The sequence below is a fragment of the Corylus avellana genome, chromosome ca2, assembly GCF_901000735.1.
Source record: "Corylus avellana chromosome ca2, CavTom2PMs-1.0".
Lineage (NCBI taxonomy): Eukaryota > Viridiplantae > Streptophyta > Magnoliopsida > Fagales > Betulaceae > Corylus > Corylus avellana.
In genome coordinates, this window is record NC_081542.1 from 16,309,908 (window position 1) to 16,323,953 (window position 14,046).

Genomic DNA, 14,046 nt, shown 5'->3' on the forward strand with positions numbered 1-14,046 from the left:
TTTACACTAGGTCATACTTAATTGATATGTAATTAGAATGATAATACATATCAATGATATCATCGTATCATTGTTTTTTATTTTGTTTTTGTTTTTTGAAAATAGCTAATTCTTTAGTAATACTAAGTTAGTATATATTAACTAACAAGTATGTATAATATATATATATATATTAAGTAACATATGATTTGTTTTTGTCAAAATAACCTATAGTAAATTATACTAAGTTAGAAATTTAATATATTAACTTAGTTAATATGTTAGTTTATTAACTAACTAGTTAGTAAGTCTCTGCCTTTAGGTACTTAATTATTGTATTAGTATGAGTTTGTATGCTATGACTTATGTCATGCATGTACAATTCTCATAATCTTTAGATAATGTGATCTAACACTTAACTTAATAGTAATACTAAGTTAGTATGTATTAACTAACAAGTATGTATATTATATATTCATATATATAATACTCATACAAATATTAAGTAACATATAATTTTTTCGTTTGCCAAAATAACCTATAGTTAATTATACTAAGTTAGTAATTTAATATACATTAACTTAGTTTTTTTTTTTTAATTGATTAGGGAAAAGGGTTACAATGGAGGATCTTTCACATTCCTGATCCGAAAGGAAGAGAGAATGGGCAATCCTAAAACTAAAAATGAGGTGGGCTCCCCAACAACAAACCCAAAACAAACAATAACAGTGCAGAAATAATTACAAAGCGTAGAAAATGAGTTAAACAAGTGACCCAATCCTCTTAAGGGGCCGCGCAAAGAGGTAACAGAAGCAAAAAGGGCCCAGATTAAGGTGAACCTATCTGAACCCCCGCTAGGAAACAACATCAACCACTGGAAAGAGGCTGAAGTCGAATATGCACTGTCAAAATCCGTAGCAGGGACTGATGAAGAGAGAGGTACCAACACCAAACTAGTTACAAAAGCCTCCACATTTAGATCTGACCTAGAAAAAACAGGGAGACAATAACCCAAAACAACAAACAACAGAAATACAAAAGGAATTACAAAAACACAAAAAAAAAACAATCGGAGAGCAGCAGCCATGGCCGGAAAACAGAAGATGATACACACTGACCGGCACGTGGGACACACACGCTGGTAAGTGTGGACCACGCTCCGGCGCGTGGTGATCGGAGCGAAGAGTGGCAGACGGCGGATGAATGGTGGGATGCCGGAGGCCAAAGTGGAGAGGCACGTGGTGGTAAAAGCCTGGTAGAAAATTGTAGATCTAATTTTGAAAAAACGAGATCTAAAACCTTCAACAGACCTGGTGAAGAAACGGTCGGTGCGGCGCCATGGAGAGCTGACGATGGCGTAGCGACGGCTGCTGAGAGCTGGAAAGGGAGGATGCCGGCGCATCTGGACAAAACGGAAACAACAAAAAAACACTACAAAAAACAACAACGGGAAAGAGAACAGAGGAAGAAAAAAAGAAAGAGGGGAGGAGGAAAGGAAAAGAACCAATCCTCCTCCCCTAAAAGCCCTCACAAGGAGGTGGAAAAGGTTTTCTAGAGAGAAGTAGAGCCTCTCTAGAAAAAACCGGACGTTTTTGTTGATACGGGTCTATTTGATATATTAACTTAGTTAATATGTCAGTTTATTAACTAACTAATTACTAGTTAGTATGTTAATACTAATATATAACACACACATGTATAATCAAAAAAGTAATATACATAGAAGTATTGAGTAATATGTACTTAATTATATTTACTTAATATATATTAATTAACTAGATAATATGTTCATTTATGATCTTACTAGTTAGTATGTCAACTAATACATACACATAAATATTAAATAATTCATATAACAAATATTATTTAATTACTTACATATTTCAATATATATAACTATTTTTTTGTAATATATATATAAATGAGTTAACGAGTCGTGCTAACGAGCCGGTTCAAGTCTTAAATGAGTCAAGCTCACGAGTCCCTGTCGAGTTTGATCGAGCAAGCCGGGTATGTATCACTAACTAATCGAACAGGTTTCAACAATAACGAGCGGGCTTGTATAATGTCAAACTCGAGTTCGGGTCGAGCTTAACTGAGCGGGTATCAAGCGAGCTGTCGAGTTGTATGAGCTTGCTTACACGCCTACTTAAATGTTAAAGGTCAATTTGTTGTTCTTCAAGAACAGAATGACGATGCTCTTTTTGTCCTCAACAATAGAGTTGAACTTATTGGGAATTTAGTGACAGTTTGTTGCATAGGGCACTGCTCATCAACCAGAGGGTTTCCCTTCACTCTTGAGGCCAAAATCCATGGAAGTTCTGTCCGACTGCAATCTTTCACAAAGAACAGTCAAAATTGGTTGGAAGAGCCTCCTTCAACAGGGTTCCTTCTAATTCCCTCTGGTTTTTATGGTTCATGTGACCAGATCAAGTTAGAGGTCTGCATCGAGCGCAATGCTGCATGTCAAAGAACATATTTTGTTTAAAGTTTGCTGATGTTATTACTTATTAACATATGTTTTTGTTTTGGAAATTGACTCAAGTTGTAGGGATTATTGTTGATATAATTTATAAATTATTCCTTTAGAATATAAGTTCCCATATCTATTTGGTTTGAGAGCTCAGAATATGGTGTAAAACCTCATTTTACAGCCTTCAATAGAAATTTGATACATCAGGTAAAAACATCAAATACAATAGAGATAAAAACATCGTATTTTTAATTCAAATTAATTTCACAGACTTTTCTATTCATTCTAATCTAACGCCCATCACCTACCCCCGAGCTCCCCACACCAAAGTCTCAAAAACTAACCAAGGTGGTGGCTCTGATGGTTTTGTTGGTGGTTTTGTCAATTGAATATTTTTTCAAGAAAATAAAAATTATTTGGTGTGAATGATTAAATTATTTTTTACTTCCTAAAATGAGAAATCAAAGAGAGCTTTTGAAGAAGAGAAATGCTATTATTTTTAATTTTTTAATCTTCATCGATCTATCTTCTTGTAAAAGTGTTATATAGATGTAATAAAAACAGATGAACAGAAGATGAAGAATAGCTTCACTAACTATTTTTCACGTGGGCTGCAATTGGACGTGATTTTAGCATTATTTTTTAAGATTGATTAATGGTGTTACCACTCCTATATATATGCGAAGTATTCAGTTTAAAAATCAGTTTGGTTTTTATCAAAACTAGCTTAGAACCCGCCCTATGGGCGGAATTATTCATTATAATTTGATTTTAAAACTTAAAACACATCTCCATCGTATTTTTTATTATAGGTCAAAAAAATTGTGTAAAAAAATCTATCATGCCTATTTTTTATTGTCAAAACAATATATTGTTAAACATAGTGACACAATTACACATAAGTTTACATGAATATATAAATCACATAAAAATATACTATCATAAGAATCCTATATAATTTTAGTTTTAATCCATATAAATTAAAATATATTAAAAAAATTCAATATGTGTAATTTAAAATCAGCTGGAATGAGTTAAAACATACAACCCTTAAATCATAAGACCCATAAAACATATTAAAATATTTATTCTCACAGGATTAGTTTTATTTCTTTCATCAAAGAAATAGATAAAAAATCGTAGGAGAAATATTGGAAATTTGAATGAAAAATAATATATAAATTAGAACAAAAAATAAGGAAACAATAACCCTAAACCCTATAACAATATATTGAGAATGGTAGCAAAACTGAGAGTAACCCTAAACCCAATAGGTTTTTGTGTAATACCTATTATATTTCAATATAAATAAAATTCATAAAATTCTAGACATTTAAAAAATAATACAAAGCAAAATAACAAATCCTTTTTTTTTTATTTTTTTTTATGGATACAAGAATAACAAAATCTTTCACTAAATATTTAATGCAATCAAATAAATCATTTCAATCTTTCCTTAATCTAAAAAATTAATTAAAACAACCTAAATTTGTTCCCATATGTGTAGTTAAAAATGAAAAGTATAAAAAATAAAATAAAATAAAATAAAAAAGCAAACATGAATTTTGATTATCAAAGTATTAATATAAAATTAGCATAAAATTTTAATATTTTTGGTGTAATACCTATTATATTTAATACAAATAAAATTGATAATTCTGAACATTCAAAAAAGCAAATGAAAAAAAAAAAAAAAAAAAAAAAAAAAAAAAAAAAAAAAAAAAAAAAAAAAACCTGAATAAAAAAATTTCAAAATTTTAATATTTTTGGTGTAATACCTATTATATTTAATACAAATAAAATTGATAATTCTGAACATTCAAAAAAGCAAATGAAAAAAAAAAAAAACCTGAATAAAAAAATTTCACAAAACAAAACGGAAACATATTCATCTCTACCTAATCTCTAATGTAAAATGGTGTTTGGTACAAAAAAAATTCTCAAGAAACAAACTAAAGATCATCAATTCACAATTGCTAAAGATTTATACATAAAAGCACAAAGATACATTTATCTCGAATGTCTCATACCTTAAATCATAATTCGAAGTCACATAAATTTCCATGAAACTGATCAAATAAACTTTGTGCAACCTTCAACTTCTATAGGAAAGAGTTTTGAAACGTTGTTGTCGTAGAAGGAGAGTGAGAGAGATTGATGTGATTTATGGTGAGAGAGATAAATGTAAGTTAATAAAACGAAAGGTTAAAAAAAATTAATTAAGGAAAAAATGTGTTTTAATAAAGGGAGAGATACAATCTCTACCTAATCTCTAATTTAAAATGGTGTTTGGTACAAAAAAAACTCTCAAGAAAAATGAAAAACCATTTCAATATTTGCACAGTTCAATTATTAAAAATTATGAGTAAAAAAATTTAAAATTTAAACAAAATATTGTTGGTGTGAAAAAAAAAAAATAGGTTATAATTTCATTTATATATATATTATTTGTTTCCTTATTTGATTCATACATTAATAATACTTAATTTATTAAATAATTTATGTATGAGGTTCATATATTAAAAATATGGACACGTGTCGCAATTCTAAACACTCTCTACGTCAAAACTCGGCTTTTATATATATATATATATATATATATATATATGATTAGACTTGATTCTTTATTAATGCTTTGACCCCTCTTAGTAAAAAAGTATGGTTCTATTCCTCATGTGTAAATTGGGTGTTTTTCACCCTTTAATAGGAAGCAGGTACCTCAACTTAATTGAAACACTAAAAAATAATATAACTCTTCATACCAAATAATTTATCTTCTCTTAACAAAATACCTCATAAGCAGAATATTCACGGACAAAACGACCAGAGCCACCATCTTGGTTGGTTTTGAAGACTTTGGTTTTGGAGGCTCGGAGGTAGGTAGAAGGTTCGGTGATAGGTGGTTGGCATTGAATTAAAATGAACAAAAAAATCCATAAAATTGATTTGGAATAAAGAAATAGTATTTTCATCTTTATTGTATTTTTACATGATACGTCAAATTTTAATTGAACGCTCAACGCATCTAAATAAAATGGACTCTCTAATAATTTTTATATTAAAAAAAAAAAAAAAAAAAAAACTGAGGGAATTTCCCATCTTTAGGGAACAAGAGGATTTTATAACTGAGCAATCATAAATAAATTGGATTTTAGTACAGTTGTAAGATCAGGTACAACCATCGACAGATGGGAAATGAATTACAAACACCACATTGGATGTCTTAAAAATTAAAATTCAAAAATTTAAAAAAGAAAAAAACAAGTTTAGACTTTGTCTTCATCCCCGTCGTTAGAGTGATCATCAGGCTTCTTCCTTCTGCACAGCAAAAGAATAGCAACCCACATAATCCCCTTCACAACTCTAACCATCCCAATGGTTACAGTCAGATAATACAACCACCACCCAACAAAATCAACCACCCCAACACCCATCAACACCTCTCTCTTAAACTCCGGCAAAACCACCAGAAACTCAACCTCTTCCCTCAACTTCCACCACCACAAACCACAAAAGCTGGCAGCCATGGCCGCCCTCTCTGCCCACCTTTCCTCCCTAGCGACCCCGAAAACGGTGTCGTCCACCACCGGCTTCACCACCACTCTACTCCAATGCAGCGTCGTTTCATGCAACCCCAGAAAAAAAACTCCCTTACTCAGCAAGCCTATCTCCTCCATACCAACACTCCCGGCGGCTTCAACTCCGGCGGCGATGGTTCCCTCGATCCCCAGACCAACGCAGATTTGTAATGTACATACAAATATCCATGCCGCGTACAAACGGCTGGCCGGCGACTCGGTTAGAAATGTAAGCTTACCTGTCAAGCCGTGGGTGAGAGTTGCTATGCTGACAATGGAAACGAGCAAGCAGAGAAGAGAGGGGTTGATATAGAGGAAGAAAGATAAGAGAAAAGAAGAAAGTGGCGGTGAAGGAAAAGTGTCAGAGGTGAGGAGATGGTGAAAAATATAGAATCTGGAGAGGAGGAGAAAGGAGAGTGGGAGCAAGAGGCTGAGGAGGGTGATTGTCAGGATTTGGAAGGGTTCTCTTAGAGAGACAGATGAATGCAGCAAAACCATATTTTTCCCTTAAGCGATATTTCGAGCAAAAAAATCCTTTTTGCTTCCAAGAATGGATCATGTTACATTGAGGTCTATATATGTTACTATATAAGTATAGTTTATTTTTCTATATATTTATATATATAAGTATAGTTTATAGAAATGGATTATAGGTGGTTGCCACGTATGCCCTCTAAGTTGACTTTATAGAAGACATGGTCTTATATATTCCTTGTCTTAAAGAAATGGATACATTTGCAATCGAGTTTAAGGTCGACAAGTAAGCCTAAGGATAATTCAAATGAGAATGATTTAATAATTCTTTTTGTCTTTTTTGTTAAATTAAAAAATTTTGATGTTTTCATATGGGGACTTTAGAGTTAGTAGATAAAATAGCTAATCAAAAGTAAAAAATGTTATCATCTTATTCTCAAAACTAATGCATTTTGTATTTTACTAATGTTATGTTTTTTTTTTTTCGCTCATTTCATATCGGCTACTAACACAATGTGTTTTAAGTGGCTTTTTATGTCAACCACTTATTAAAAAAATAAAAAACTACTTAAAACATGTCATGTCAACTAGTATAAAATGAGTGTGAATAGTAATTTAACTCTTTGCATTTTGGAAAAACATTGTGCATCAATACATAAGTATTTCGAAAAATTACAATTTACCCCTCCCCCCTCCTCCCCAACCCCAAAAGTTTACATCATTTTTCAATTCAAACACCAAAGTTTCAATTTTTGCAATCTACCCCCTCAAAGTTTCAATTTTTTGCAATTTGACCAATTGTATCTAAAACTTTCCATATTGCCCCTAATTTTTTATTTTATATAAAAAAAAAAAAATTTTAAAATCGCGGTGGCCGTAGCCACCCCTTTGGCCATCTGGCCATTTTTTGCACACCTTTTATATATATATAATAAAAATTAGAGACAATATGAAAATTTTGGGATAATATTGGTCGGAAAAAAAAAAAAAAAAAAAAATTGAAACTTTGTGGGGGTGGATTGCAAAAATTGAAAATTTGGTGTTCAAATTGAAAAACGTTGTCAACTTTAAGGGTGTAAACTGTAATTTTCCCTAAGTATTTTATACTTTTCTCTTTCCCACATTCTCTTCCTTTATTCATTTCTCTCTCTTTCATCCAAGAGCAAGTACATGCTTGAGAATGAAATAAAAGAAAAATAATTATATGATATAGGAAAAGAAGAGAAAATTAGATGTAGCATACATTTGAAAAGTCATTAGTTGGAATTTTTTTTTTTTTTTAAGTTACTTTAGGTTAGTTATCTTAAGATCATTCTTTTAAGAATTATAATTAGATATACACCTTAAATATGTGCTTCAACTAGGGAGGAGATTGAATTCACTTATTAATCGACATACATATGATCATGAACGGAATCAAAAAATTTCATCTGGACGTCGAAGCTTGAATGAAGGACCATGCTTGATTTTACTAAGGATCAAACCTAATTTCAAAACCTAAAGAGTTCCATCCCTGCATCCAATCATTTTCGGTTTGCAAAGATCCTCAAGCATATCTCAAACCCTATAGTATAGTATAAAAGTTTTATATATACCAATCTCGATATATAGACATAGAATTCATGATACCAAAGACCCTTAAAAGTTGAACAGCTTTAAACCAATATAGCAAATAATAATAATAATAATTAAAAAATACTAATAATAATAACATAGAATTTCCTTATATCATATCTTAGTGTTGCTCAGCTCTTGTATATAACTTGCTTTCCACTAACCCTAGGATGATCAGCAGAATCTTCTAATCCACGTAAGAGTGCAAGTTGTTAGGTGGGGGCTGAATATGGCAGCCGTGGGTCGCAGTCACCCAAGCCACTTGGTTTGACCTAGAAGATGCCATCTCATATAATTGAATGCCCTTTCAATTCTATAAATATATATAACTAGTGCTGCTCATCAAATGAAAACAACCCAATGGAATGTCGGCAAGGCAAAGGTTGCGCTATATATTTAGCAATTATATATAGGTTAATTTGGATAAATATCATTCGAAAGAGCAACTCACTTATCTAGTACTTATCTTCAATTTATACAATCCATTAACCATTCGAGACATATTACACGCCATTCTCTCAATTATTATCCAACGGTCTTTTTTGCAAATTCATCAAGGAATTAATGAAATTCGTTGAGAGATATTACACATCCATCTCTTACTCATTTAGTGTCCATCTCTTTTACAAATCTACCATTAAATCTATAGAACTCGCATGTAGGTCTTACAGATTCAATGATAAATTTGCGCATATTTTTGTATGGAGATGGACAAGAGATAGACAAAATGTGAAAAATAAACATTTCTCATAAACTAAATCCAACTATAATGTAGTTAAGTTTTAAAATACAATTTATAATTAACTATTATGGCGGGGCATTACAACACTCGTGTTACAATCCCAACAGATCAAATTCTAACTAATTCATCATTATCAATTCAGATAATATAATAAATTTTCCTTTAATTAGTAAAGTCTAACACTTAAAATATTTGATTGAAATAAGAATTAAATGATTGAGGCAAGCTTTAATTCAAGACTTTTGGTTCTAATACGTTATCAACCCTTCCCTTCGCCAAGTTGAACATATTACTTATGTTTTGGCATATATCTCTTTCTCATTACTGTTATTTAGATTTTTTTTTTTTTTCATTTTTTTTGATGGATAACTATTTTTTACATCTGAAATTATTATATATAATGATTTTTCCTGGCCGATTAATTCACTTATAAATCTTATATTTGGAATTTAATTTCTTGTTCTCTTTTACTGGGGCAAGTTGTATAATGCTGAGTCCTACCAAATCTGCTTGACTTTTCAAAACTATATTTTAATTTATCCATGATCTCAAAATATTCCAAAACCATATCCCCTGATCATAGACTTTCTAAATTCATTTAGTTTGCCATTATATAACCTACCCTGATTAATCCGTCATTCTTTTAGCTCGTTGATGTTGAGGGCTTTCTTGAGCATGAATCCAAAGAACATTAAAAAGCAGGGTCAATAAATTATCCAAAATATCCGGAGAATAAATAATAGTGAAATGTTAGGAGCCAATAAGTTCTTTATATTTGGCCTATATTATCTTACAAATTCAATAGATCAGTCATTAGATTTATGGGGTCCATCGGCCATTAACTTATGTAGGGTCCACCATTAATTGAATTTTTGTGTTAGCTTATATCATTCAGCTGTGCATTTTCGGTCCATATTTTTTGCAAATTTACTGTGGTAAAATGTATTTTTAGAATGATTTTTTTATTTTTTATTTTTTTTGAAAACTTCATTTTGGTCCCCTGAACTTCCACTCGATTTTACAAACTCTCCTGAACTTCCAAATCTCTCATTTTAGACCCATAAACTTTCAATTACTCTCAATGTGGACCCCTTTGTCAGATTTTAAACGTTATATGACGTTTATACCTCTGACTTTTGTATAAAATTTTGGGGAAACTTCACTAAGGACCCCCAAACTTCCATCCGTTTTGAAATACCCCCCATGAACTTTAAAATCTCTCAATTTAGTCCCCTGAACTTTTAATTGCTCTCAATTTGGACCCTTCCGTTAATTTTAGCCGTTAAAAATTCAAAAAAAGACTAAAATATCCCTGATTTTTATTTTTTAAAAAATAAAAAAATGTTTTAGAAGTTCGAATTTTATACAAAAGTTAGGGGTATAAATATCATGTGACGTTTAAAATCTGATGGAGTGGTCCAAATTGAAAGCAATTGAAAGTTCAGGGGACTAAATTGAGAGATTTTGAAGTTCATGGGGGGTATTTCAAAACGGGTGGAAGTTTAGGGGTCCTTAGTAAAGTTTCCCCTAAAATTTTTACTTTCAAAACATTTTTTTATTTTTTAAAAAAAATGAAAATCAAGGACATTTTGGTGTATTTTTAATGACTAAAATTAACGGAAGGATTCCAATTGAGAGTAATTGAAAGTTTAGGGGTCCAAAATGAGAGATTTAAAAATTTATGGATGGTTTGTACAATTGAGTATAAGTTCAGGAGACCAAAGTGAAGTTTTTCCTTTTTTTTTTTTTTCTTTTTTTTTCCTTTTTTTTTTTTTTTAGCTTATGCCCAAAGTTCTATTGCGTGCTTAATATGAGCAAACATGATGTGGACGAGGGGAAGTCAGTCGTCGAGGATGTTGATCCTCATCAGGACAGAACCAGCTCCTTCACAAACCCCCATTTCTTGTACCTTTGGTGTCCCAATTTGCCCACTTTCTTCAAAAGTGCTCTTTAACCGTACGTACGCGCACCATTTATCGGTTCTGAATTTGTTGGTTCCGACTTCCGAAGTAGTAACTTTTGCTATATATTAAACTTGTAAGCTACTTATACAAATTTTATATGCACAATTCATACCACCGTGCTCTACAGTTGATTTACACGGAAATTATATCACGCTCTATATATAATTTATATTGCACTTAAACCATGTGAGATACCTAAAATCGTAAAAGTTTATCCGCTCTTCAATTGCTTGGCTTAAGAGAGAAAGAGAGAGATATTTGTTTCATCACTTGCAAATGCAGACAAGCAGATGAATCGAGGACACTTGTGTCCTGCTTAAGAATATCCAGAAAGAGGTTCCAACCCAGTGATCTCAGCCACCTTAACTGTTCTTTTTGAAGCTCACCACAATATTAGAAGTTGCTAAAATGTGACATAGTCACCCACCAAATCTGGCAATCCAGGTGCAATGCAAAGCAACTGCAAAGCCATTTCTTTCTGGCTTAATTAGCACCCTGACCATGACAAATATCCACATGGCAACTGTAGATTGAGCATTGAAATAGAGTAGGACCCACGCTCGTTCCATGCAGCCAATTAAATGCAGATGGGACCAGCCTGCAATTTGTCCAATTGGAAATATCTCCTTTGCATACAGTGTATGAGAGACTATTAGGGTATGCGTGGTTTATTATTATATTTGTAAGGTGGGGTTGGGTTGGGTTGGGTTGGGTGGAAGGAAGTGGTGGTGATCTATGCATAGTTGCTCATAGCTTTGTATTAAATGAGTGAAAAGAAAGAAAGCAACTTGGAGCTTTGTCATCTCTTGCCTGTCTTCCTTCCTCCCTTTCTCTCTCTTTCTCTATAATCAATTTGAGCTCTATCTGATCTTCATCTTTTTTGGGTTTCTTTCTTGCTTCTGCAACTTGATCTTCTTATAAAAACTCCCTTCGTCGGTCTCTATTATGATTTTTGGCTGATCCAGAAGAAGAAGAAGAAGAAGAAGTGGAAGAAACAGGCTGTACTCATGGATCGTTCACTCTTGCCAAAGCCAGATCAGGAGGTCTCAAAAGAACTCAAGCCAGAAAATCAGGCCTCCAAAAGAAGGTGTGTAGGAATACCTTAAAAAAATGTGCTTGCTTTGTTTTTTCAGGCTATTTCTTATCTGTCTGGTTTTATTTGACATTTAATAGCATTTGTTTGTGTACTGTTACAGGAAGGTGGTTCAGAAAACTGTTGTTAAAGTGAGGATTGGAGCAAATGTTGGGAAATTAAAGAATGAAGGGCCACCTTCTGATTTTTGGTCTTGGAGAAAATATGGGCAAAAACCTATTAAAGGGTCTCCTTATCCAAGGTTAATTTACACTCCTTTTCTCATGTCATGCTTAATTTCTTTTTCTTCTTCTTAAGGGCAGAATTGGGTTCCCTTTTCCTCAATTTTTTTTTACCAAAAGTGATACAAGAAAGACTTAATTTCTTCTTCATTTCCCCTCCCCCCAACTTTCTCTCTTACTACCCCTCATGTACAATTCTCAAAGTTTCTTTTACTTTTATTTACTTTCTGCAGGGGCTACTACAGATGCAGCACATCAAAGGGTTGTTCAGCCAAAAAACAGGTAGAGAGATGCAGAACAGATGCTTCAATGCTCATCATCACCTACACCTCCAGCCATAACCATCCAGGTCCTGATCTCTCCACCACCAACTTGATCCAACCACCAAAAGAACCCCAAAACAATTCCAGTGCTGAAGATCTCCCAACATCCACAAAAGAGGAACAGCAAGAGCTACCAGAAGAAGAAGAAGAAGAAGAAGAAGAAGAAGAAGAAAAACAAAATGATCCCATTGTGAGCACCACAGAAAAGGAGCCTGGTGAAGATCATGATTTCCACTACATACAATCCCCAATAAGTGGCTGCCTGGATATAACAGTTAATCAAGGAGAAGACCCCTTCACAGTGCACCTAGAAAAAACCCATGAAACACTGAGTCTTCTCTTGGATGAAGAGCCCCTCTGTTATTCCCAACTCATGAATTTCTCCACACCCTTCTCAGAAGAAAATGACTTCTTTGATGAGCTTGAAGAACTACCCACATCTTCATCCTTCACAAGCTTCATGAGGAGCAATTTTTCCGATGAAAGGATTCCTGTTGTCCCTTCTTGATCCGAGTGTTCTTAGTACTTGCAGCTTTCGAAAAAATGTAGTTATATGTTGTATATGATATACCCACTACCAGTAGTTTTTCTAATTCCCATTTCTCTCTCTCTCTCTCTCTCCTTTTAATGTGCTCACAAAATGAGAAAGTTACATCACTTTGGCACGAGCAAAGTTAGTGGGTAGATAGATGTGTTTATCTTTTCATCTAGGAGATTGTGATTCAATCCACCGAGTCCCACATACACAAGTAGAGAGTGTATGTGTGGTTGTTTCCTTGTACATATTATTTAAAGATGGCACGAGGATCACGAGTGAATGCTCAAAAGTTCTTTGTGACAAAGCCTTTTTCTCTCTCTTCCTTTAGTGGAGATTACTTCTTTTCTTTTTCTTTTTTTTTTCTTTCTATTTTTCCTTGAGTGGTTGATATGGTGGAATGGATATTTGCCTTTTAGTTGTAGATGGTTCTCTTTTCACTGTTTGTTTAGATTGATTGAGGGATTTGGATGAGGATACCAAAAAGTCTGATGGTACTTCTGTTTTTAGGTGTTTTGGCAGTTACAGATTCCCTCCACAAAGTGCCAACTACAAGCACCCCTTTTCTTGGGGACGATTGCTTGGCACACCACCCTTCACATAAGAATCCATATGCGCCCTAGTTTGTCAGGACTCTATTTCTTAGACACGTGCGGAGAACGTCAATAGAATCAGAATCTAAGATGCTTATTCATTGCAGTTGAGAGGGAGCAATGTCTCTTATTTGGGCCTTTTAGACCATCACAACAAATCAAAAGATGAAAGTGGCGGCGGCTGTTGGGTTGGACCACCCTCAAGGAGTGGTTCAGGGCGGTTGAAAGGCCAGTTTTGGATGGTTGAACCGTTCTCATTGCTCAACCCACCGTTAGTTTGGGGCTGGCCAAACCACCCCATGGTTAAAAGGGGTGGCCAGTCACGATGGTTAGACTAGTCAGATTATTTTGGCATAGCAAAAATTCTTCGCCATCCAACTAGCCAATTTAGCTAAAAAATGGCTAGCTTTCACAATGCTAGTCAATTTTGGTTAGCGTTGTTGCTCAATAATGCATA

The 14,046-nt window shown here is 33.3% G+C and overlaps 3 protein-coding genes across 3 annotated transcripts in view; 2 read left to right on the forward strand and 1 right to left on the reverse strand.

Moving 5' to 3' along the window:
- The window catches only part of LOC132169163 (uncharacterized), a 5,061-nt gene extending 2,594 nt beyond the window's left edge, over positions 1-2,467 (forward strand). Inside the window, exon 2 of the mRNA XM_059580242.1 lies at positions 2,142-2,467. Coding sequence (XP_059436225.1) covers positions 2,142-2,467 — 326 coding nt within the window. The remainder of the gene's footprint in view (positions 1-2,141) is intronic.
- A 3,251-nt stretch (positions 2,468-5,718) lies between these two features.
- Positions 5,719-6,528, reverse strand: LOC132169165 (uncharacterized). Its single transcript, XM_059580243.1, has one exon. It carries the CDS (start codon positions 6,526-6,528, stop codon positions 5,719-5,721), a length of 810 nt encoding a protein of 269 aa, XP_059436226.1.
- A 5,021-nt stretch (positions 6,529-11,549) lies between these two features.
- On the forward strand, positions 11,550-13,303 carry LOC132171109 (probable WRKY transcription factor 65). The gene is made up of 3 exons (XM_059582335.1): positions 11,550-11,911; positions 12,021-12,158; positions 12,372-13,303. The coding sequence occupies exons 1-3, from the start codon at positions 11,832-11,834 to the stop codon at positions 12,967-12,969; spliced, it is 816 nt and encodes a 271-aa protein (XP_059438318.1). The 5' UTR covers positions 11,550-11,831; the 3' UTR covers positions 12,970-13,303.
- Positions 13,304-14,046: the final 743 nt, after the last annotated feature.